The 27,014-nt window shown below is 34.2% G+C and overlaps 1 protein-coding gene across 1 annotated transcript; it reads right to left on the bottom strand.

Moving 5' to 3' along the window:
- Window positions 1-2,125: 2,125 nt before the first annotated feature.
- Window positions 2,126-27,014, bottom strand: LOC126771748 (protein jim lovell). The gene is made up of 3 exons (XM_050491825.1): window positions 26,018-27,014; window positions 7,760-7,888; window positions 2,126-5,926 (listed from the first exon to the last, which is right to left on the bottom strand). The coding sequence occupies exons 1-3, from the start codon at window positions 26,736-26,738 to the stop codon at window positions 5,277-5,279; spliced, it is 1,500 nt and encodes a 499-aa protein (XP_050347782.1). The 5' UTR covers window positions 26,739-27,014; the 3' UTR covers window positions 2,126-5,276.

Consider the following 27,014-nt stretch of genomic DNA (forward strand, 5'->3'; position numbering starts at 1 on the left):
TTCATCTTTTCGTACAAGTACGCACAACTATTACGTTCAAATGTTGCTATCAAAATGGCGGTCGGCGCGGCCGCAGCGGGCACGCAATCGGAGCCGATCGGCTACGCGATAGAGAAAGAGCACGCAATCGGAGCCGACAGGCTGCGCAAGCGAGAAAGAGCACGCAATCAGAGCCGATCGGCTGCGCGAGCGAGAAAGAGCACGCAAGCGGAGCCGGTCGGCTCCTTTTATTACTTCACACGAAGCGCGTTCAGGCATTTTTAATGACAAAAAAGGTGCAAATGCAAAAATAAACTTTACTACAATCACTCAAAACACTGTTTCCAACGTGATAAAAATCTGCTCTCCTCTCCGAGCCGGTCTGTGTGAACGGACCCTAAGGCGGTATATCACCAACGCAGTTGGATAGCCTTGAGAATGGCCGACGAAGTCAAAATAAGTCAGCGAGGCATCATCAAGATTGTATGTCCACTACAAATATAGTTAAATTTAATCGAAGTGAGAAGTACTGCCCTTACCGGATCGAGCCAGAATTTCTCATGCTTATGATCCCCGGTACAATGACCATGATTCGACTAAGATGTTTCGCAGAAGTAATATTCCTCTCGTCTAGAAGTCCTTTAACTAGCACTTGTAGTTTAAAAATTATCATATAGTCTAATGATTACGACTGTCTTTTATAAAGGATTAATTAAACCCTTGGTATTTGTTTTTATTGATGATGTTCTATAGAAAATACAGCTATTAGAATATAAAAATACGCTTAAGATCCCAACTGCCGTTAATGAATTTTATTTAACAAAATTTTATGGCCAGTGTCACTCATGGTGTAAGGATTTTAATAGTACTACATACATCGAATTTGTACAGACATTTGAAAGTTATAGTGAAATAAAGTCACATACATACATACCGTTTTTAGCCAGTCGGGAAATGAAACAATTTAGTTACGGTAGTACGAATCGATTATCTCTGTATTGCAGTTTTGACAATAATTTCTCTCAATTTGACAACGCTCAAAGTTGTCTAAGATCTTTATTAACATAAAAGAGTTAGGATTTTGCGCTCAAATAGCGTAGATACACGCCAGAATAGGGAAAAAAAAAGAGTTAAGTCTAATATCTGTGGTAAGTCGTGATATGAGATAAACCAAAGAAAGCTCCATATTCTGTATGAATCAAATAAATATAAAACGCTCAAAACTAGACGTCAAAATCGATCATTTATCGACAATATATACTATATTGTAATTTATGATTCTGTTCTTAAATTTTATAATTATTTAATACAATGTCGCTTGTCAACATATCTATTTTGCTTCTTATATTTCACAATTGAATTCAACGTCGAGTTTCAAATTCAGACATAATAGTTTTGTTGTACTCACTGGCTTGCATTAGATTGTTCTATTACACTAAACGAATTATTACGATCGATATGAAAAACTAACTATTTTATTGAAACCATATTTCATTCAATTTTACTCTGATGTACTTATTACAGTTCTCTAAAGAATTATTTTGATACTATTTTATTTTTGAGAAACATGGTAGTTTAAAAAGATATATAATAGCTGTTATTTATTTTTATATTCGTTAAATTAAAAAAGAATGTGGTCAATAGAGGATAATTATTAAAGCAACTTTTTGCGGTTATTATTATAATAAAGTTATAAGACGTTATTAACATGCATATTTTTTTCAAATCGATAAGTACAGATTATATATTATTTTTTCACAACGCTAATTCAATTCGTGAAGTGTATTACTTAGTGTAGACTATAATTGCTATAGTTGCTTATAATGTATTTTTTAATGTTGCTTTTAGGTTAACTTATAACTGTCCATCAAATTTTGTGATTATATTAATGAATTCGAACTTCATGAACAATAATGTGGTATTTTACTAATATGTAGATAAACTGCATAATCGAATCAAACTACCTTAGCCACGAATTCAAATTATTTTGTTTTCTTAGTTTATTGATGTTTAGGCAAGCTTATCGCTAATCAATTTTGCTAAATTAGTTAGTAACCTAGAGGTAATTCTGATCGATGTTCGTGAAGGTGTTCGGAGAGCTCAAAGCGGTCGCTGGGCGAAAGGCGGTTGCAATGAAACGTCTAGCGGTATTTCATGTTTTTATTTTTACACTTTACGTAGGTGATCGTAAACGAATTTTACTACATCACTCCATCATTTCAATATCAATTACACGATAGAATGGTACTAGAACATAAATATTTTTTCGTATTAATTTTAAGATCAAATAGATAATCTTTTTTACATCCTAAAGTAACGATATTATTTAATTTAATTTGTAATTATATTAGGCATAATACAACAAATCAAATTATTCAACTTATATTTATATTCTTTATAGGATGAACAATTAATCTATAAGCTTAAATCATTTGAATTACAATTTATAAATACTCGTAACGAAACTGAAGGAACTAAATATTTCATGTCTACTAAATTAACACAATCACATTTTATAATAATGAACTAAAACATACAATTTCTTAAATTTATGTACCTATTAAATTACGTCCTTACATTTGGCTCCTGATGTGAATCGACTGTACACAGTAGGGACAGGCTCAAGAAAATATCGAAATGACCTGATCCCTTTACAAAAGTAGCGAGAGATCAGTACGAGAAAGGGTCATTTAACATCATCAATCTGAACAATTTAAACAATTGAATATACGTCTACAACGAAAACAAGAAGTGCGTATTACATTAAAAAATATGAGATTCCTATTGCTTAGGTATAGAAAAATAATTAATATACTCTCATAGTCATTCTATCCCTCGCCGCACACATTAACAAATAACAAACTTAATTAAAACGTTTCAATTAAAAACTTTAACAAAATCACTCTAATACTGCTGAATTTGTACGAATTAGGTAAACTCTATGAACCGACGACACATTGTTCGATCACAAGTCACAATACAACACATTACTTTAAAAATAATCGAAACGAAGAAGCAATAGTTAACAAAACCAGTCTAAAGATGTTTGCCGATATGATTACGTTTCGTTTGCTTTGGCACATGTATTTATATTACTCAATTAAAACGATATATCGAAATAAATATAATTTCATTGAATACACCAGCGGAACGGCTTATTTCTCTCCAGATTAGTTTAAGCTGTTTCATTAAAATTAAAATATATTTATAAATGTATCTTCGAGAGTGCGCTGGATTTTGTTAAAAAATTAAACTAGTTTGTTTTATTAAGACAAGCGAAAAGGAAGCGTGAAAAAAGCAATATTTATACAATCTGTTAAACTATAGGTACATATTCAATTATACAATTCGTTAATATATAAAATCCCTGTAATGATATATTGTATAATGACGTGACACTATTGTGTAAACTACGGTATGGTATGCGACCGCTCTTTGCTGAGTACTGTGATTATGTGTAATTTACAATTATACAAAATAGAGTCGAAAATAGTTTTCAGTCTTCTGTTAAGAGTTATGCAGTTTCGTAATGTGTATCGACGACTATGATTAATCCAATTATAGAGATATATGTTGTGATTCACTCGCGGAAACCGCTTTGATAAATTGTAGGTAATGGTTCTGAAGTAGATGTCTACAAAACGAGTAACTATAAATACTATTAAAGATATTTGGAAATGTTCATAGACCGTTAAGTAAAACATCATATTTTTTAACATAGCTATAAATTAGCATTGTATAACTAAACCGTATATATAGGTAGGATAACCGCCTACGACTTGTGATATCTCGTCACGTTGTATCACTAATTCAATACGAAATAATTGTATACAATTATCTAAAGCCAGGTAGTGTTGAACCTCGATTTATTCTAACTTTCACATTATTCACTAAAATCTTGAAAGCTCCTTTTTATTTGAACATTGAGTGCAGATACTTTATTTGTCTAAACCTGGCGCGCACTGTCGCTATTACGTAGTTATTGATAATGAACTCTTTGTTTTTTTAATCTGTAATCACAAAATTGCTTACGTCACGATGCGATCTGGACCACCCGAACGGTCGCGGGTTCGCCCGAGCTCGGATCACGAACTCCACAGCGCTTCAAAGCTCGTGATATATCTACGTGTCATGCTAAACTTTATGGTTAACATGACCTCGTTTACTTTTTTCTATGTTCAGTATTCTAAAGTTATAGGGGTTCGAATGATGAAAGTATCTTTTTTTTTGTAAATAATTATTTTTTTTTGTTCTTTTTTTGAATTTAGTGTGTGACTAGTGCGTCGCGGACCTTCCTATGACGTATCGACACGTCGACAGTTAAACAGTTCACTGTAATCACTTCACTAATTCTACAACAATTACAAATACAAGTACTATTTATCATTTTAGACACGTAATGTCTCCTTAATTAATGGTTAATTCAAATTTATATTCCATTAATTTATAATAACTATTTACATTTAAAATTGTTTATCTTCGAATAAAACTATTATTACGAAATATTTTACAAACTTTGGTGAAATGCAGAAGTTAACTCGCACATGTAACATATAATATCTAGATTAGTATTAACGTAGGAAATATAGACAAGAATTTCTAGATGATAGACTTTCAATAGTAGTAATATCGTAGTCTTAAGTGATATGAAATATTAAAATAATATCGATAAAAGGGAATGTCGGAATGGAATGTCAACAATAAAGATCACATCGCAGCGTGGAATGATTCGACTCAGCGATAACAGTCACAACACCTTTCATACTTATTGCACTCCTTCAGAATAATAAACTATCGCCTATACCTTATACGCGATTTCAAATATACATTTACAGTTTCAACACATCTTTTAAATATAAATTTAACTAATTTCCAAGAGTGGACGTCGCTTTCTGAGCAGCGGGTGTGTTCGACACGATCACGTGTCCCGTGTGTGACCTGGTGAAACTAAAGTTCTTTCAGTATATACCGCTAACGAATGGATGATAATATTTACTTTCTTTAAGATATTGCACGAGTAAGTAAATACATATTATAATCACAATTAAAATTCGAAATTGGAATACACCAATAAAACTCCAGTTTCATAGTAGCTCTATTACTCATAGCGAATCTAGCGATCATACGTCCATAAATTATAAAGATCTCAATCCGGTCGCTTCTACATTGCGCCACGTCCAATGCGCTACCATAGGACAGAGGAAAATATTGATATTATTCGACGGAGACGGAAAGACGAATTGTAAAGGTACAGGTTGGTTAAAATATTTCAACTAATTTAAATGGAAGAAGCGCGCTTAATCCTGGCCGTTGTGGTGCAGCAGCGTGCGTCCGTCGGGCGGGTGCGGTGCGTGTGCGGATGCGCGATACGTGTCGCCCTCTTCGTCCGCAGAGTTCTCCTTTGACCGGTCGCTCTTGCAATCTTCCTCCTTTGGGACGCCGGACAAAGAGTCGAGGGCCATTGGCATCGACTGATATAGCTCTCTCGCTTTTTCGCTTGGCGGCAAAAGGTGCAGCATATTCATAGGCATGGGAAATCCTGGAGGGAACTCCGGATAAAACCCTTGTTGAAACGGGTTGAACATCGGATTCGAAGATATGTCCGGTTCCGAGCTCGCGGGTCTTTGGCTCGAGTTCTGATGCTGGTCGTCTTTGTCGTGATGTTTGTTTGTCGGATGGTTGTTGTTGTTGTTGCCGGAATTTAAATTTAACACTTCTAGCGGACCCCCGATGCAATCTTTCCTTAGCTGCTCCAGTTTCAAGCTCTTGCCGTATTTACCCCGTACATACATGAGTAATGAATTGTACGGGATGCCGAATATTCTTGAGGCTTGGCTCGTAGTCATTTTTTTGTTCCAGACGTGTTGCAAGGCTTCCGTTAATTCTGCGTTCGTCCATGATCGAGGGGGGCCACCACGCGGTGCGCTGTGTTGCCCCTTTGGTCGCCCTGGAGAAGAAAGAATATACATTAGACATTAAGTTTGAAATGTTTAATTCGCTAATTACGAAATGGACGTCGCATTCAGTGATTTACGAGTGAGCAAAATGCAAGCAGTCAGAGCAGGGTAGCGCACGACATGTGCCGTGAGCGCTTGCTCCGCCGCCCCTTACCACAGCATTACCGAATGCACAACTATCTAATAACCGTGTTTTGGCGAAGCAATAACTCGGTAGCGACAGTCGACACACGGCGAAATGAGCGGGTTGTGGCGACACGCCGGGATTCGTCATTAATTCGCCGCGAGCACGCGACTATTAAGGCGGTTCTGTCAAAAAGAAAAGCGGACGTGCATATGCCGGCGACGTCGCCCCACGTAACTTTATAGTTTTATAATTTCGACGGATCACGTTAACTCGATTCCGATCAGATAATTCGAGGAACGTTTCGGATTATGGTCGGAATGATATTTTATTATGGAAATTAGTTTTTCTTTTAATAGTCGTCGCGGGTCACGCAAGCGCGGTCCGCATCGCGGAAATTAAAGACGTTTTCCATTTAGTACTCGAGCTCGTTAGCATTTTATAAGGAAGCATCGGCATGCATGTTACAGCGTCTCGAGCGATGGGCGCTAATCGATCGGCGACTATTGTGTGCGACATCGTGCGGCCTAGCGCGAGCGGCGCATTGAAAGCATACGTTAGACTCGCCGCCTGTTCCCCTATGAGATACGCTATCAGATCGTCTTAATAAACATTCGCCGGGAAACAATGGCCGTTTAACATTGCGCGATGCGATTGCAGCTCTGAGCGAGATGTGTGATGGGATGCAGTCGCTATCTGCGTTCTGCTAATATTGACTTGTTCTATTGTTACTCTGATTCCTTATAAATGATTTTACTTTAAACGTTAATACATATTTGCATTTATTTATTAAACGTTGCGTTTTATTGAAAGAGATTTGTATGAATTCGTAAGTTGCCTTTATCTATGTTTTATAGTTTGTTATAGTGCTTGTTTTATGTGACGGAACTTTTACATATGTTTTATCACGTTATAGTAATATTCGTCACATTGTTTCATAGTTATTCTCTTACGTTACTGCCACGGTTATTACTTATTACTTTTACCAACCAATAACAAGAAAACGAAATAAAAATTTCTCCTCTCCAGTACCTTTTACGGGTATGTCTTGTTGTATAAAAAAAATTGGAATACATTTTTACGTGGTCTTCAATACTGATGATTTTTTTTTTATAGAATAGGAAGGCGGACGAACATATGGGCCACCTAATGGTAAGTGGTCAACAACGTCCATAGACATTGGCATTGTAAGAAATGTTAACCATCGCTTACATGACCAATGCGCCACCAACGTTGGGAGCTAAGATGTTATGTCCCTTGTGCCTGTAATTACACTGGCTCACTCACCCTTCAAACTGCAACACAACAATACCTTGAGCTTGCACAAAGCTCTATCACCAGTAAAACTTATGAAATGAAATAGTATTATGGAAACTGAACATATGAACTAATACTTTGAATTAAAATATCCACGTGGCGATACTATATTACTACTTTAAATTTTACCACTGTATATTGACTGACGTACTTGAAGGTAAGAAACAAAAATCTATATCCTAAAAAACCTATATCGTAGTTGACTCTTTCAATGCCTGTGGCAGACTCCAGAAGGTGACTGTAAAAGGTGCATTTGTTTGTCTTTTTAAATATTGACCATTCCTAACATCGGACCGGACGGATAACCAGGGGAAGTATTGCTGTTTGAAGGTAATTTAACACCCGTGGATACCTCCTATTATAAATATAAAATGTAACTTACATTTCTTCTTGACATTTGTGAAGAGCTGTGCGTCTAGCGACGGCGCGCGGTGGTCGACCTCCATCAGCGGGTACAATTTGTGATCAATGCCTGGCGGGAACAGACTCAGCGATGACTCCATGCCGAAAACTGCAACAAACATATGTCTTATATACTTAGTTCTCAATATCGTAATATGAATTATTAACATGGCCGTATTTGAATTGTAAATAAAAAAATATAAAATATTATATTTAGTTCGGTGAGCTTTAATCTCATATTTTTGATGCATGATGATGACCATTTTTGTTTTTATTATTTGTGATCTTTTTAAGAAAATCAAAACTTGAAGGGATGTTTAAAATGAAACATAATTGCTATTGCAAAGCGCAGTTTACTTTAGTATTCCTGTTGGGCAATCGATAGTGAGATTCAATTACTGTGAAAAGTTACACAAAATGTCTTCAAAAGGCTTTAATTGTACATGTGAGAAAAGACGGGGAGGGGGTTAGTCAATATATACAAAAAATATCTACATAAAACAATAACTTTAGAAAGTAAAACGTGGGTTGTTCCGCTATTCGACGCGAGATGGCGTTAGACGTTAAATTTTCTTCAACGCAAGCGAGTAATTTATTTCAATGACTATTATTTTACTATTTTTAAAGGTCATTAGCGAATCATTACCTAATATTATTTATAATAATCCTAAAAAATTAAATAATATTGTCTTGTATTACTAAAATATATATTTTGTTTATTAATTCTCATACACAACATTGTGGGGTATGGATGTACCTAAAGTTGATTTAGAATTTCCGACTTAGCTAAATGAGATGTATATTGAAACATATATACTATAACAGTGTCTGAGGAGCTTCGAGCGGTGTTTCTCGTCGCAATAATAAATGGCGGATTACGTCGGTCCGTAGATGTGGATGTAAATAAGCGACAGGGCGAGGTGTCGTCCGTTGAACCAAAGGCGACTAATCGATAACGCTGCTTTATTACCAGTCCATCTTACTTCTTATTCTCATTCCTATTCAACTATGTTCAAGTAAATGTACTTACTGTATCATATGTATTGATTTCAAATAATTGGAGACACTTTATTGGTATTCATTTACGAATAGAAAAGCTTTCATATCTAGGTACTAGTTTCCGGACGCGGCTTCGCCTGTGTGTTAGAGAAGGTGTTCATATTTTAAGTCCTTTTCTGAAAACGTGTATGCAAATTTCATGATGATCGGTTAAGTAGATAACGTGAAAGCATTACAAGCAAACATATAAGCACACTTATTTTCGCATTTATTATATTAGTTTGTACAGGACTAATAATAACTTTAATACTCTTAGTTTGTACTCGACTAATAATAACTTTGATGCAAAACTAGGGAACGTGTCATTTGTTTTTTTTTTTTTCTTAAAGCGCTGTCACACGTTAGCTTTCCTTTTAAGTGCCTACCGTTACTCGATATATAAAAGATATACATACAACAAGAAAACATAAAATGATTTTAAGTTATACAAGGACAATATTAAATTATTGTTATTTAAATATTGAACATTTTTATATAGACATCGTATACATTTAGTTATGAATACACCATATACCGTACGTGGGTGGTGTTGATGCGTCTTAATATCTATTTTCAGTAAACAATATAAATTCGTGTTTTTAATATTGTTTTTATATGTTATGTTATTGTATTATGTTATATTGTATGTAATATATATTGTATGTATGTTATGTTTTATGGTTATGTTATTATTATTATTTTTATTCAGAAATAACAATCATGTTTTGAATTATTTTTATAAACATTATATTAAAAGCTATGACTAACAAATACTACATTACATATTCTATAACCAACCTCTAGTTAATAGAAATTAATAAATATATTTATAACTATACCATATACCAACTATACAGCTATACTATTTATGGAATGAAGTTTCGACTGTTGCAGTAACAGTAAAAGTGTACCCAACACCCACAGTCCGCATTGCCTATATCCTCTCATTGGCAGGTTATAATTTACTAGTTTCGCACGCGGTTACACCCGCACTCGCCGTCAAACCTAACCATAGCTTGGCAGATTATAAAGCTGCATATCCACTAGCTGGACACTTGGTAATTTATATTAAACATGGACCTAGTATTATTTCGCATTCTGTGGTGCGAATTAATTGTTATCACTTCAAATCGTTCGTCCATTATTAACAATAAAACCTATCAACTGCTTTATATAAAACTTTGTCTTTTAACTATTACTTGTAGATCAAAACAATTTTTTTTTAATATGACTTTTACTTTGTCTAAGAAATCTCTATTAAAAATATGTTTTAAGATAATTTTGTGTAACATTTAAATGATATAACCTAAAAATCCTTTGAATTCCTCGAAGGCGCGTTAGTTATTGAATGGACGCTAAGTTTTATACGTGATTTCGTAATGTTAAACGTATGTTACGGATCTAATATCCCACGTAATTAGTATGTGTTATGAAATATTTCCCGCTTCTGTATAATCACAACGTGTACTAAGGAAGGCTTGTGTGCTTGCTACTCGACTAATAATAATATATAATTAGCGATGTACCTAGGACAGATATTTGCGTCTGGGTCCACGTATTCTTTGATTTCAAGTTGGTCCAGTTTCATTTGTATTAAGCTAGTTTAACTGGCTGATGTAATATTTGAATATATTATTTGTAGTTTATTAGAATGATATTTTTAATTATTTATTAGTTCTTTTAGACTTAAACTGATGTGTAATTCGTTTATGTTGCAATTACTTCGACAATGAAAATGATTGCAATGTTTATTACCGACGCAGTAGATAGGTACGAACGTTATACTGAAATCTGTCATTAGAATTTCATTCATTTGTGTTGATAATTATAATAATTGTGATCGTAATAATAAAAAATACATTTGCTCCATAAAAATGTATGTTTTTAAACTCTTAATATGTTTGATAACTTCGTTATACGTTCATGTTATTTTAAAGTGGTCATAAACATGTTTATTCGCTGTATTAAAACCCCTATTGTTTAGTATCGATAAATAATATTGTATTTTTTGTTATAGCAATTTGATGAAAGTTTGAAAATGTGAAAAAAAAAATTTATTAAAAATAATATTATGTTAAAATAATTAAATTATTTAAAGCTTTTATTTTGAATTGTGGAAATTTGCATTGAAATAAACATTTCTTAATTTTCTTCTAAATTTTCAAAGGTTGAATATAGCCAATATTTTATACCTCTATTATACCTCTATGGTATATTAAATATTTGCGAATTTAAATTAAAACGGCTATAATAATTATATTAAAAGGCTGCACGTATTAAAATTGCGTATTACCGTAAGTTGGTTTTCAAAATTTCACGAGTAAAATACGAAGTAAGTTCATAAAGAATAAAAGTACTGGTCCTGAGAACAAAATAAATATAAAATATGTTTTTCGTTTTTCTATATATCTATATCACGGTCCAAACACTCGGTTAGTGATAGATATTTTATATAATGTATGTCTTTAAGTATGATATTCAACGATAACGGTTTTATTCATTACAGGAAATATTATAAGCATTTAAGAGTTATACTTTTATATTATTTGGGTATTGTCATGTTTCTGAAAATATGAATATTAATTTAATGATATATTACTATTACAGTTAAAGTTAGCGAATAATAGATATGATTTATTAGAATATAAAAGTATGCTATTGTCATTGTATATTTTACCTATAATAACACAAGGATAAATTATAATAATAATATCCTGGGACATTATTTACACACGACCATCTAATCCCAAATTAAGCAGAGCTTGTACTATGGAAACCAGACAACTGATATACCTACTACATATACTATTGCTCTTTTGTAAATACATACTTATATAGATAAATACACCCAGACTCAGGACAAACAGACATGTTCATGCACACAAATGTCTGGCCTGGGTGGGAATCGAGCCCACAACCTTCGGCGTGAAAGGCAAATGTCTACCAACCACGCCAACCGGCCCGTCAACTTTGTGTTTGATGTAATTTTCAGACCAATAATAAAACAATTTAAAAGATTTATTTGCATTTAAAAGTATGCCTTTATTACGTTTTGTTGAAGATTATTACGAATGAGAAAATAGAAGAACAAAATCATGCAATAAAACATACTGTAATATGTGCCGTCGTTTCGTATTTTTGTATTGCTTTACTATTATTGTACTTGGCATACCGCCAATATTACGGTAGGGCTGTATGCCACAATGATAACTGTAATTATCATTTGTAACTATTTATATTTGTACATAAATAAATTATGGACAAATATCTATAGTAAACAAATACTTCCATTAGAATTTCATAGGACGATATGTCCTATGAAATTCAATAAAGTCATGTGTTATTAGCAACGAATCTGTATCAATCCTTTATAAGCCATGTGGATATATCGCCTTCGGTCCAATTCCCGAGCTTTATGGCCCCGGAGCTAACGAACAGTTAATTCCTATCACTCGTTAAAGTTAGTGCAGATAGGTGCTCGTTATTTGCATAATTACCCGCAATCAATACACACTCGGATCGCCGGTTTGGGATTTAATCGTGTAGACCAGGGTTTTCTTAGATACGCCATATCGTGTAAAGCAACGAAACCTCTTAAATCAGATTTACTCTAATTTTAAGCAAATGTAAAACGAAAAAATAATTATTTAATTGCAAATTATTTTACCAGTGAAAACTGCATCAGCATAACGTGTTCGTTTCACATTTATTTTCTTGTTATTATGGAAATTGTTTTTTTAACGAGTAAAATTTCTAGCAGAATAGCGTAAACCTTGTGGTCAATTAGTCGTGCCGGCGTCGGCTCACTTGACGCTTTCTAATTCTAGTCTTTGAGACACCTCACAAAACTAGTCGACCATAAACAATGATTTACGAAACAAGCCACCGAACGAGCGCAGTACGTTAACGTTCAGTCTGACATTTTTTCATCAACATTACACAACAACTGTTTCAGATCTATAAAGTTTGCAATACGCCGTAGGAACGACAGTCCGGACGTATTAAGCGGAACGACTTAGCGAAATCGAAATATAACCCTAATAGACAACAACAAAGTTAGTTTACGATCGATCGCCGGCGCCCCATATGCAACACATCGAAATCGAAAGCGCTCTCAAACTTCGAAACTCGGCTCAACCCTTTCGCGCCCACAACACAACTTGTCAAAGTTCACCCCGTTCATTCAGACAAAAGTTAATGCACCCTCTCACTCCCTCTCAGGGTCACGCACATGTGTTGTTGTGTCTCGTTCGCTTCACATGCGTAATCCTTTGCAACCCGACGCGGGAAAAAGTCGCCGTCGTGGGCGGAAGGGTGTGCGGCGGGATGATATGTTGCGAGGTCGGGTTATACGCACATCGCACGTGACGTGGTGCTAGGTCGGGAAGGGGTTCCCGGTCGCTCATTCATGGGTCACACACGGGCGGAGGGCGCGGGTGGCGGGCGACGTCGAGCTCGTGTGGGAGTCGCCGCGTGTTGTCTATGGTCAGGCCGCGCGTGCTCGACGTTTATTTTGCAACCAGATTTACAACTATAACTGTAAATTAACTTTATCGAGCGGACCCGAATCTAGGTCGTATGGAATCAGCATTCATTATCGCTCTAATCTTAGGGCCGATGTCGACTCCGCGTACAATAGATCACATGATAGATAGCGGTGCACGCCAAGGACGCGAAAGTAATAAAGCGGGACGAATGCTGCGACTGTCTTAAGATATGCAGTAACTGGGTTAATCTATTGTCTCTGAGAAATACATAGAAATCGATGTGGGGAACAATTAAGTAAAGAAGTCTAGGTCATCGCCGGTGCCTATCCTTGCATTGTTCTGTTCGGAATGATCGCGTGTCCAGTGTAAGTCCTCATTACATAAATCATGGAGGGTGGATATACCGATGAACACTTATGAAGGAAACCTGCCATTTATCAAACTTGTCCACCTTGACTAGACGATCGTGCGAGAAAAAATACAAAGCGTCTGTATACAAGACAGTTTTAATCGATTTCATGATTACATTCGAATAAAAACCTTTTCTCGATTAGGTATCGATAACAAATTGCAGTCATATACGGTATTTTGCAATTAAAACGTCGAGTTTGACGGAAGGTTACAGAATATAAAATACTTTTTGTCAATAGTAAAATGAAATCGTTCGTTTTAAAAAAAAAGAAATAAAATAACTGTACACAAGGATTCCGTACACATTTATACTCGTATCAATTATATTTATGTCAAATATATATATATTATTTAAAAATTATTAAAAAAGGTAGCACATATTTAATTTTTTTTTTTGTTATAATAAAACTCAAATCACTTCGACGTAAAGTATAAAACATGTAAGTAGATACTTAGTACAATATGTATTTTTTTAGTTTATGAAAATCAATGACAAAAAAAAAGGAATTACAATTTTTAATTGAGTTTTTACCGTTTGTGTTACAGAATACTTAAAAGTTCGAATTGTTTTGTTTTATTGAAGAAGTGATTTATAATAGGGTAATAATTTTTACCTTTGCACCGAGTGACTCGTAAATGTAGCATTTATAAAGAGAAACTGATACGGTTTTTAATCTTTATCTTAAAACAGTAATTGTCAGCTTATTTAATTGCTTTCTCAATAACAATACTTACACGTCTTTTGAATTAAGGTTTCCAATTGGTATTAATAGGGTTGTCATAACATTATTAACATACCTTTATACTTATTTTTAGTGCTGTATTTTCTTGTTTCACCGGTAATATATATCTTAGTATTGTTTTATTGTAGAAATAAATATAGTTTTAATGTAAGATTTTTCAGTAATAATATTCGTGCTGGGCTTGACTTGAAGAGACTAAACTTATTAATATTCATATACGGTAACGATGTACTCTATAAAGATCAAGAAGAACCATCATTTCGTAGAGCGAATAAGTAATTATTTGGTCATTTTTATAATCATTTTGTTAATGTAATGTTATTTAAGGATAATTAGATAAACGATACTGTGTTCTTATTTCGAAGTCAACTCTATGAAGACAAAGATATCATGATAGATTTTTAACTAAACACCATTTATAAGTAAGGCCCTAACATTTAAATTGAATTAAAGTTTAGGATAAAACGGTACTTGATAAGAATATATAATGTAGGTGATATATAAAATTGAGAAAACCGCGAGTCGGCAACCTTGTTTAATAAGATCACATTAGTCGAATCACACACGCACAAGCCTGAGAGAGTTCATACAAATGAATTGCAGGTAACGTGTTAATTTTTATTCAACCAATTTGATTCTGAGCTTTCGTAATGTGTTTTCGTTACTCTCCATAGGCATTACCATCCCGTGTGAGCCATTGTTTCTGAGGCGAGGCCGAAAGACGTCGAACAATTGTCTATGCCCTACAAAGAAAGAAGGTTTAATATCTGACATCTAATTTTTTTTCGATGCTCGATTTATTTCCATTGAGTCCACGACATTCACACTCGAAATTGGCCATTGTTGAAAAACTGCTAACTTTGTAATAATTTCATCCAGCAATCAATCGATTTGTCGAAATTGCAGTCTAAATTATTAGTAGCTGTATATATTTTAAGTTTTTATTTAATTAAATTGTATATTAATATAAATGTACAAGAAATAATTTTATATTTTTATTATTTTAAAGAAAACATCTAGAGAGTTTTATACCATTTATCCATAGACAATTGAGTTCGACAATGCAGATTGTCAAATTTAACGGATGACAGCTACAATATAAATATATATTACCTAAAAATAGTTTTCTTGAATTAGTTTAATGTTCAATGTAGGAAACGCGAGCAAATAAACAGATTCCAAGGAAGTAGAAAGCAATATTGAACATATAACCTTTAATACCAGTGTAGGGAATAGCTAAAAAAAATTATACCGCAGATATATTCTGTGGTCGCGAACCAATCCCTGACTTCCGTTACGTATGTAATCTATCATGTGAAATAAGAAGTAAAACGATTGCGGTTCCTCGCGAGAATCGATTTAAGTGGCAACAATGATATGAATAAATAAAAATCGATACGGTCATTATTCTTTAGCGATACTCGGTCACTTTCTCCGCATAAAGTAAACAAAATGGCACATTTTGATGTGTGAAATTAGTATAACTGTATTTAAGATTAAAACTTTAAACTGATTTCCGTTTGAATGTCGCTTGCAAAATGTAATGCACGTTGGACAATGTTTTATTGAACTCATATTAAGTTTTTGTGTAAACTTTCTATTTAAACGTAATTAGGTTTCATATTGATATTATTAATCTTATTGATTAGTTGAAACGTTTGTGTCGTATTATGTTTATATAGACAGTCAAATTTAGAGCCGTTATTTAATTGATTGTTAGTAAATGACTGAATGAATTCAATTAATTACACTTATACTGCACGTAATGATAATTTTATTCAATATTTAAGTACTTTGATGCGTTTAAAACTTATAAAATATTTTTCATTCGTGACATGACTTAAATATGTTATATAAATGATAGTTAGATAAATAGGAGTAACAAATACATTATAAACAAAAATTATTTAAACTTTATTAATATAATATAACGACGTTGTGTAAACTTAACAAAAAACGTTATGAATTTAATTGATAATTAGTAATGTTATTTTGTAACAATCAACCGGATAATCAATGGCAGTAAAAATAAAATTAACATTACGTTATTAAGGCTTGTATGCTTGTACCTATTACGTATCGAGTGGTCATTCTTATCACATATTACGTCACGATAATGAAATAGAGAGTGACGTGTAATTGTACATTAACTGCCTTTTGTTATGACAATACAAATTACATTGTAATTACAGTTTCATTAACAAAAAATATAACATGTCGCAATCCCAAACATTGGTTAGGGCTGTCAATATCTATTATTTTCGTCTATACTGACTGTATCAACTTTTTTTTTATTTGTGTCAGCGGCTAGCATGAATGTCACATCTTTAAATATTCATTTATATACATACATATACTTTGTAGTTTTATTGTAAATGTAAAAAGTATGAATATATTTAGATGAAGTTTACAAATAAAAAGATAGATCACATGATATTGCAATAGATATACAAAATATTGGGAACAAAATAAAGATAATTCCGTGCAGAAAAAGCTGCAATATTCTCGAGGCGATTTTATATAAGACATAAACGGATGAATTAGTGGTAAGTGACGTCCCTGCGTCGAAAGTCTATTGATATTAAGGTATAACAAAAAAGTTTAGATTGATTCCAAATTGCTGTTTACGTGTGTGGTTGCCCGCAGAAGTGATTTCCTCCGACGCGGGCACATGCGCTACTGACTCACATACCTGACTCACATGCTTGATATGATTTATAATGTGTTTGTTAATATATTACTAGGAATATCTAAATGACATTGACCAAATTCTCGGTACAATTACATACAACATACGTGATTACGGTTTATGAATGGACTTATTGTCATTTATGTATGGCCTATTCACATTATTAGCTAGGCTTATTGTACAAGTATAGATTTTATGTTATAATAACAAAAGAAGGTAAGGTTTATTTACAGCTTATGTGCAACTTATGTGGTCATTGGCGTATTTTCGGAACGATGTTGTGGTTTCCCGCGCTTTTGTTATACTTCGAAACTTTGTGATCGAGGGCACATAATCTGATTTCGATTTCTTACTCAGCTTTTTGTGACCGTAAAAAAGTAAAGGTTTAGGTGTCTACTCTTCACCCCCTTTGTTATATACCACATCTGAAACAAACTTACTGAATATCGTTATGTAAGGCTTATGATTCGGTTTTGCAAGACGATGCCTCGGTTTTGATCATGCCACTTATTTACAATCTCTGGTTTTAAGATCTGTATCTTGCTTTAATTTCCCTTACAATAATGTCTATTACTGTAATTTAATAGCGAATAAGGAACGAACTTTAATATTCAACTTTTAAATTGCGCTGTTGAGTTAAATAAAATGGGTTTAAAATCCTAATGTACCTTTATAATTATTGCATCATTAAACTCTGTGACGAGACTCGGTTGTTAAGACTAAAACGTAAGAAGCGAGGTCGGAACAATAGAAAGAGTCTCTAGACGCCACAAGACTTATTAAAAAACATACTTATTAAACGCAAGCATAAAACAGTTTTTATCGCCGCCCGAGCTCTTGTCACTGTTCTGCAGTGCGGCGTTTTTGTCGAAATCATTTAGTCAATTTCTAGAATTATTCGATGAGCATCGAGCGATCATCTAAAGCTTCGGGCGATTTACAAAGTTTTGCTAACATTGCTCGACACTGATTTCATGTGTCGATGGCACTTTTCGGTAGCGCTTTTCATGTGCACGAAATTTAATTGCTTTCTAAAGTCCATTCGTCGCTCGATTCCCATGACGGCCGCTGTGAAATCGACTAGCACACGTAGATGCATGACATGTAGTTTTTTCGTTGCGTTTTTTATGTTTATCGAAGAGAGAGATCTGGCCGGTCGCGGTCATTGTGCCGCGGCGAGAGCTACATCGCGACCCGCGTTTCCGAAAGCACACGGCCGGTGATCTTATTCTATTCCCATACACGGGAAACTCATTCAAATTTAACGGGCGGAATCGATTTAGTGCGTTGTGTGACGACGACACATCGCTACCGGTAATAGAGGTGAACTTGTAATAAGCCGAGTGAAAGGGAACGTATCTCGCTCCGTATTAAGGATGAATGGATTATGGAATATTAATTATTCCGTGCGGCGCGCGGAGCTCGCAGCGGGCAGATACGATCATACGTGCACATCAATCTCGCTCCGGATTGTGTGTCGGCACCTCTTTATCGTCTACAAAAAAAATCGTTTTCACATGGTCACGGTAGACAATAGCCGAGTGAGCATCTCGCTTGTTATTAAATTCGTATAAAATTAAATATAATGTGTGATTCTAGTTCCGGTTGCGTGATGGGAATGTCGGTTAACTGTTCTTTATGGGATCCAACGATACAAATGTATCCGCGTAATGTCGTAAATTGCCATTTGTTTACATAAACCGGTGCGTCTGTCAGTCTCGTCTCGTCGATCTTAAATCGCTCAACTCTCAGTCCTATATTGAAATTGATATTTAGGTTGCTTTCAATACAGATATTATTGATTACAGCGAGCCGTCGTAAAGTGCATGACTTATGGCGGGAACGAATACACGCGGCGGCGCACGCGCACATTTTCATGCAATTAAACGGGAGCATTTGTTGGTGCTCGGTTACGATTTTCTGTACCTATCATTACAGTTGAGTTAATATTAGTTTAAATGCCACATTCTCACATCTCAGATTCAAAATACGTAAACGAAATATAATGCTGGTTGACAATAGGCGTTATTTCCGTAATTGTGATAGCTATGAGACGGTCATGAATATTTAGTTTGTATGTAATGATCGTTAGCATTAATATCTTCGCCAGGCAGAATTACCTCTACGTTGGTCATTCCTAGGTAGGTATTACTTTATTGTTATATATTATGTAGGTTAAGTAGTTTAAGGCATTTGGATTATATTTAAATACAAATTCTTATAAGAATTTTGTGTTTTGTTTCTCATAAGTCTTCTTTGTATTGTTTCGAAAACTGTTTCACTGAGTATTTTAAAAGTTTTTGGTATTACGATTTATTTATATTAAATCGCTGAATAGTTTTCCGTTCCGGGATATTTTTGAGCTTTTCTTGTGAATACAGTTTTTTTAACATTTACAATTATGTGGGATTCTTACCCACTAAAACTGTTCGTGGTTCAGTGAAGCTGTTCTTAAGGGGCGAAAGTGATCTCGTCTTCCCGCACTCCTCGCTATTGTGTAGGGCAATACCAGGTCATCCCACCTGCTATCCACTTCAGGATTACAAGTTAGCCACAAGATCAACGAGGCAGCTTAAATATATTATTCGTTTAAGAAATAATAAAGATTAAGTATTAATTTCCTTTAAGGTATATGGTTTATAGTAGTCTTCGGTCTATTATTACCCTTTCACGAGTCACCTGTTAAATAAATAGCAGGCAGAAATGTTCACAATAAATTATCGTAACACTACCGTAATGCGAACCGACTCCAGCTTCCTATGTGTAGGGACCTATTTATGTCACTGGTTATCTTCGGTATCGAAACGATTGATATCGGCCTTTCGTTCTTACATCTTGTAGCGATGTGAAATGAATTTGATTGGATAGTTTATTTTATCTTACCTATGTGCAATCAAATTGTTTTACGTCTGAGTTCATATTGTAGTTATTATCGTTGCGTAAAGTATAATCGATACTTTATTTTGTATGAAACCTTTTTGGTTGTGATGAGAGTAAAATTTCGTGGCTAAGTTTCAGTGCAGGTTTTTGTCGTGTATTAAGTTGCACAAGTTTTATTGTGGTTTTTTGTAACCATAGAGCTAGCTTGTTATATTACAATATCCTGAACATATTCAGTATGCGCTAAAATAGAATATATTATTATCTAAGCAAACACTACAGTACTTAAAATGTTTGTTCAATGTAAATTCGTAATTCTTCGTTGTTTAGACCAAACAATTCATTAAGCGCGCCGATAATTACTTGATCACTAAGTACAAGCTATTTTAAAATCCGTCCTAACTAGAATTTGGTATAAGAATGTTAAAACTATTTCGAAACTTTTTAAATAGGTTAAGTCGTAACATAATAAATGAGATATATTTGATTTACTCAAATAGGTTTTAATCTAATAAACACACTCAGACACCAAGGCCATCGACAAATAAAAAGAGGTTTTTAATTGCCCAATATTTAAAACAAACTTAGTCCAAATTTGTCTCATCTTTAAGAATAAGTAAATATAGACTTCAATATTTGTTTTTTTTTATATTTTAAAATTGTTTTTTTATATTTGCTCTGAAATTGCTATATAGTACGAACTTATTTAGGGTTTTTTTTATTATCAATCAGATGATAATGATTAAGGCACATATTAAAAGTTCTTATCAATTTACAAGAGACGATATATTGATTTTTATAGCGTGCTACGTTGCCGCCTAATTTAAAATGTGTTAATATTAATGTTATATTAAGATGAAGATTGCGATCGCATGAGAAACAACTCAATCAGATATTAATCACATACAATAATTGATCTATAATTAGTTATTATTGCGTCTTCACCTCTCATAAGAATAACCTATACATGACATTCTATAATAAAATTGCTACTGTTATTTACTATTAAGATTTAATAATAATTATTTTTTTGTTACTTTATATAAATATTTCTTAGTGATGTCTTTGTTGATTTTTGTTCACGAAAATTGTATTTGCTATGTTCGTATGAGTAAATCAATGTTCAAAGAAAGAAGATGTTTTTTTATTTCTTTTGAAGACTTTTCGAATTGTGTACATTTGTTACCTTTATAGAAATAGGTTCTCACGAACTAAATTATAATTTAAACAATTTATAATCGCGAAATTTTTAGATTTATTTTTGTGTCGGGTTGTATTATCACAATTTTAATGTTATTATTTAACATCGGACTTATTTATAATAGGAATAACTGTCGTTAATGACTTTGGTATTGTTTTTTTTTTCTATAATGTAATATTTTGTCACATTTATTGTTATGAATATACACTGACAAGTAAACGCCACATTTGCAATTGCGCCAGCCGAAGCGCCGCAAAAACACACCATGCTTATAATACAATGGATGAACGGCATAGTAATTAACACAAACACGATATGTTTGCATTAATTAATAATATAATGTTGTGTGTAGTTCTTTTTAAGACACCATTAGGTTATGTAATAAGAAACAGTTAATTGATTGTTATTTTTTGCCTCTTTTGCCGCTCACGCAGTATTCCTTTTTACATTTATAATAATTATTAGACTATTTTATTTAAAACTTTTTTGTTTGTTTTTTTTTTAACAATTATACTGATACAAAAATTAATCATCATTAATTCAAATCACTGTGCTATATAAAAAAATAGTTAATAGAATCTGTGTATATAGTAATTAAAAAAATAAACAATATTTTAATTAAAAACAACTTAATCTCGTTGATGTTATATAATGTGACTTACTTTTTAGTAACGATATACACAAAAAAGTCTAATTGGTTTGTTATGTTGTAAATTTATTTATAGTATCTGATATATTTGATTCAATATATATTGTAAGAAAGTCAAGTCATAAGCGTATATTGTGATAAAAATTTTACAAACAAAACTCGAACGTATCAGTATATATTTTTTAAGTGAATGTGAACATAGCTAGGTTTTGAAAGCTAAATTCTATCACCATTTTCCAACAAGATCTAATTTTTCTGGTCTCATTTTCAGCTCTATAGCAGAAAAAAAAATCACGAACACATAGACATTTTCTGCGGAGCCCAGAATTGAACTCGTGAGACCGAAAATCGTTGACGTTTTAAGAAAAGTAGTAATTTTAGTCATTTTAAAGTCAAGCATTCGAAATGTATACAGATTAAAAAAAAGAACAATTAAAGATACTGACACGAGTAAGCCTATCGTAGTTCTCTTTTGATAATTGAGAAACAGTAGAAATTGATATTTGCCGTAATTGTAAATGTTTACTTGACCTTATTTATAAATACCCGATGCTGTTGAATGCTGATCCTAATCTATGTTAAAATAGTACAATATTTTGGATCCTTTCAAAATTCATTCATAGGAAAGAGATAGTATTATTATTAGTTACGTCATATAAGCTTGTAGAACTTGCAAAGGAAATTAGAAATGTAAAGTTTAAATAAATATAAATTATATTGATCGTTATTATTTAAGAGTGAAGGTTGCGTAAGCGCTGTCACGAGTGAAATGACGTCCAATGAATACATATTCATCAATATTATTTAAGATGTTTTGTTTATTAAATACGTAAAAAGTTAGAAATTGTTGTTTCATTAAAATTCATTTAGACGAACAATTTAAAACAGTTATATAATACTAGTTAGTTAAAAAAAATAAATTTAACGTAATATTTTATCTTAATCTCTAAACAAGTTTGAAAGAACAAAAAAATATTGTTATCTTTTTCTCACCAATAGCATAAAAAAGGATAGCAATACTTTTAGTCCGGTGCAATTGTCTTAGATTTGATTTATACCGTGATAATTGTATTGTGAAGACCATGGGTATTGGAGTGTCACTCACGTAAATAGAATTTTATGACATACCTATTTTCTTTAAACTTCGATTTGATTGTTATTCTTAAATCAAAATCTACCTACTAATAGACGGTTTACAGTGACAGGACAGTTTACACGATGTGGTAGTCAAGTAGGTCACCAGCGCGAAGAAACGATTCAATGTAAATGCGCGGGCGCAGCGATCGCTGTCGTCCTCAGTGAGGGTGTCCATGAGTTCTTGGAATTTGTTTAAGAATACGACCGTTTAAATTAATATTTTTTTAATTAAAATAATTAGTTTGTTAAAACTTAAAACATGCTTCCTTCATGTCTAAATAATCGTCTTTTTGTTTAAAAGTTAGTTATGTATACACTAATACTGCATTTGTTATTATATGTGACAAGTATCACTTGAAATTATAAGTTCTAAAAATTACATTTCTATTTATTCCTAATAATAACAATGAAACTAATTTGTCCTGCGCTGTCGCATGGCAGTCCTACTCACCCTTGCGTGCGCGCAGCTTCGTGCCAATGTCGTGGGTTTACGTTTTTTCTGCCACCCTTCAAGGCTGTGTACTCGATGTCTTTACCTTGCGTGTGCATTTATGTTAAACATTGTTGTACGTAGAATTATTGTCGTATACCGATAAGAAGGATATAGTTAGCTATGGCGCGAAATCAATAAGCGTTATAATAGATAGCTGTGTTCGCGGCTGTAATCTTACATGAGAAATACGTTTAACATGTAATTACAAACAGAGTATCAAAACAATACATAGGGAAATCCAGTTTTTTTAATGTATCGGCGAGAGGAGAATTGTCAATAAATTATTTATTCATATTTTAATGTATTAAATACCACGGTCGATATTTAACTCATTTAAAATTACCTGTACCATTTTTTAACCTAAAATAGTTTTAGATACACATCAATGCCTCAACTTCTTAAAATAAAGAAACAATAAGATGGAACAGAATAAAAGCTTTCAATACTTTCCTATATTATGTAGTGATTAGTGTAAAATAACAATAGCAGGTAGGTCCATAAAAGGACAAAAGGGGCACGTTATTTGTTATATAGTTTTACAGCTGGTTTTGTAGAAATGTTTTTTTTTTTGTTTACAAACAAACGTTCAAAATTTTAACAATAAAAATAACGCATACAGTAATAAGTAATGAGCGTACAAATTTTCATCGTTTCATGTAATTTTCCGAAATTGTTATAAGTGTAAAACTATTTATTATGACATTTCAGTTATACACAACATTTACGATGTAATAACACTAGTCGTCGTTTTCTTGGTCCTAAATAATATAATGAAAAACAAAAAAAAACTATCAAGAAAATAAAATTTTGAATTACTTGACGACTCCTGAGTGGTTTTTTTTTTTTAAAAAAAGAGTGGTTACAATCAGGAAACTCGCTCTGTGATTGCCAGTCACCGCCAACCCCTCATTACATTTACGCACCACCATTACGCATAATCAACCTCTCATCACACACGGAGATGGAGGAAACAATAAAATGAACGCTTATTAAAATTATACTGGATGAATGATTTAAAAAAATATATTGTTGTAATTCAAAAATAGATTGTGTTTAAAAACATAACGGTATATTTAAAAAGACGTTTTGAAGCGTAGTTAAAGCTATTTGTAATTTTGAGTCCGCAACGAAATGATAAGTGCGGAAGCGTTCAGAAACTCCCCTTAGTGTTTAGAGTCCCCACGCACGTCATCGGGGTGAGGCGAGTGCGTGCAACCCTTCATTACAGTGTACTATTATGACGTAATCAAGCACTCAGTCCACATACGAAAATGAGGAAACGGGAACAAAAACGACAAAAATTGAAAGTTTCAAACTGTTGAAATTACAGTTCAGTATTTTACTTAAACTTAAAGCATACGAAGTTATTTTTACGATTATTAAACGGAAAGTTAAAATGACTTTATAAATAGTATGTACTGTAATTCGTTTTCTTGACATGCATGCAATTATATCTCTGAATTTATGTCCCATATTATTATACTATTACGAATTGCATTGTTCAAATAAATAAGCTCAGTAAGAATGCATATAAGATGACTACAATTATTGTCATTTCCTCAATAAACACGTTTAGAAATCGAAAAGGGCTCGTAAAACAAGACGACTGCTCTGATTGCTTCCTCTTTCATGAGCGTAAGGAGAGCTCAAGCAATTATCGAAGAGTAAAATTTATACTGACACACGATTATGGAATGCATGCAAAGGACGGAATGGAACGCCATTTGAAATTATATTTTACACCGACTCCCGCGACATGCGAAGTTAATAGACCATATAAAGCTAAAACCTCTTTGGATAACACAGATAAGAAATAGACACATGAATGGGTGATCTTAATTTATCTGTGAAAGGTTCCGGTTAACACTCTGTGTCGATCGCTAATCGAATCATTAAACCTACATGCGATTTGATATATCGATAAGTTTCCATTACGTTAAAATATATTATAAATGTCAGTACGGACTTTTACTTAAAAAAAAACAAAACAAAAACAATTGATGTTATTAATTATCAAACTTATAAATTTTAATTCCATTTCTTTTTTATGATTTGACTTATTAGATCTATATAATGTGTAACCTTTAAAATGAGTTTATTTGACAATGAGTGGTCGAGGTCAGTTTTTGTTGATACTATTTTACTTATTATTTGGTAATTGTTCTTCCACGACGGCATTGTCGTTAACCTTAACTTTTTTATAAATTATACACTTAAGATTGTACTTAAAAGTAAAACTGTCAAGGGATATTAATTTATTATTAAAAGATAAATAAGATTGACTTTCGAAGCAATAAGTGAAAAACACTGTATTTACCTACTACCTTCATTTCTTATCACTTAATTAATCACACTAGAGCAATAAGTAATACAGCTCCTACACTTTCCGCGACGTTTATTACATACTATCTAATTAGATTTGATAAGGATATGGCAATTTCAGTCATTTTGTGTACCTTATTATTATTTACGTTATATGCGTTATAAAGTACGAGAGTAAAAGTACTTACTGTGAGGTGGCGTCAACGACAATGCGGAGACAGCTGCTGGAGTAACCGGTGGGTATATCTCTTGGTGCGGCGGATACATTCTCGGTGGTGGAGGCACCTCAGACTCTGGCTCCTCGGGTTCCTGCTTGTGCGGTGAACGGCCGCGCGCCAGCCTTACGGCTTTCAGACCGCTGGGCGAACGCCTCATCGACAGGTTCTCTGGTGTATCCGATTCGCCAGAGCGACGTCGCGGGCGCGCCTGCTTCCTCCTTGGTTGAGGGCTGTGTGGGCTTGCCGGTGGAGATACCGCCGTGCTACCCGTCGGCGGGCTGGCAGCCGGGGACCTCTCCGACTCCGCGCACTCCGCCACCTCCTGGTCGGCCAGCCCGCGCACTTGCAAAGATTCGCCGGCTCGGATCACCGTTCCCAGCTGCTCCTGAGCCACGGACACCTCTCCGCGATACATGAAGTCCACGACGGCTTGAACCTCCCATCCTTGAAAGTCTTTCAGCACGATCACTGGGTGCTTACAGGGGTTCTCGCTAAATATTCGCCTGAAGAGTGGGCTGCACGCACCCAACAGAACTTTGTGGGCACGAACGCGGCGCTCGGCGCAGACTAGTGTAACGTCGACGAGCGTCTCAGCGTGCAAAAGAGCCTCGAAGGATCGGAGCAGGTGCGCCTGGTGGTTATTCCAGCGCAGGCTGTAGTGCTCCTCGCCGGAGGTCGGCTTGTCGTCCATTGCGCGTGCCGGTGCGGACGCGTGTGCGGATCCGTGATGTGTCGTGCCCGCAGGCGCGTGCGCGATTTCGCGCCGCCCTCCGCCCGCTCCAACTCTTTCGCTCAGATCGCACTACCGGAGCGCGATGTGAGCATCACTCAAAACGGTAAAGTTTGATAGCACTGCACAGCACTCGACTCTCGGTGAGGGTGTCGCGCGAATATCGTAACAGACGTGCAACGCGGACGGCTCGCGAGCGCGGAATGAGCTGGGACGAGCGCACGGCGTGACGCGAGT

The sequence above is a fragment of the Nymphalis io genome, chromosome 11 (genome assembly GCF_905147045.1).
Source record: "Nymphalis io chromosome 11, ilAglIoxx1.1, whole genome shotgun sequence".
Classification (NCBI taxonomy): Eukaryota; Metazoa; Arthropoda; class Insecta; order Lepidoptera; family Nymphalidae; genus Nymphalis; species Nymphalis io.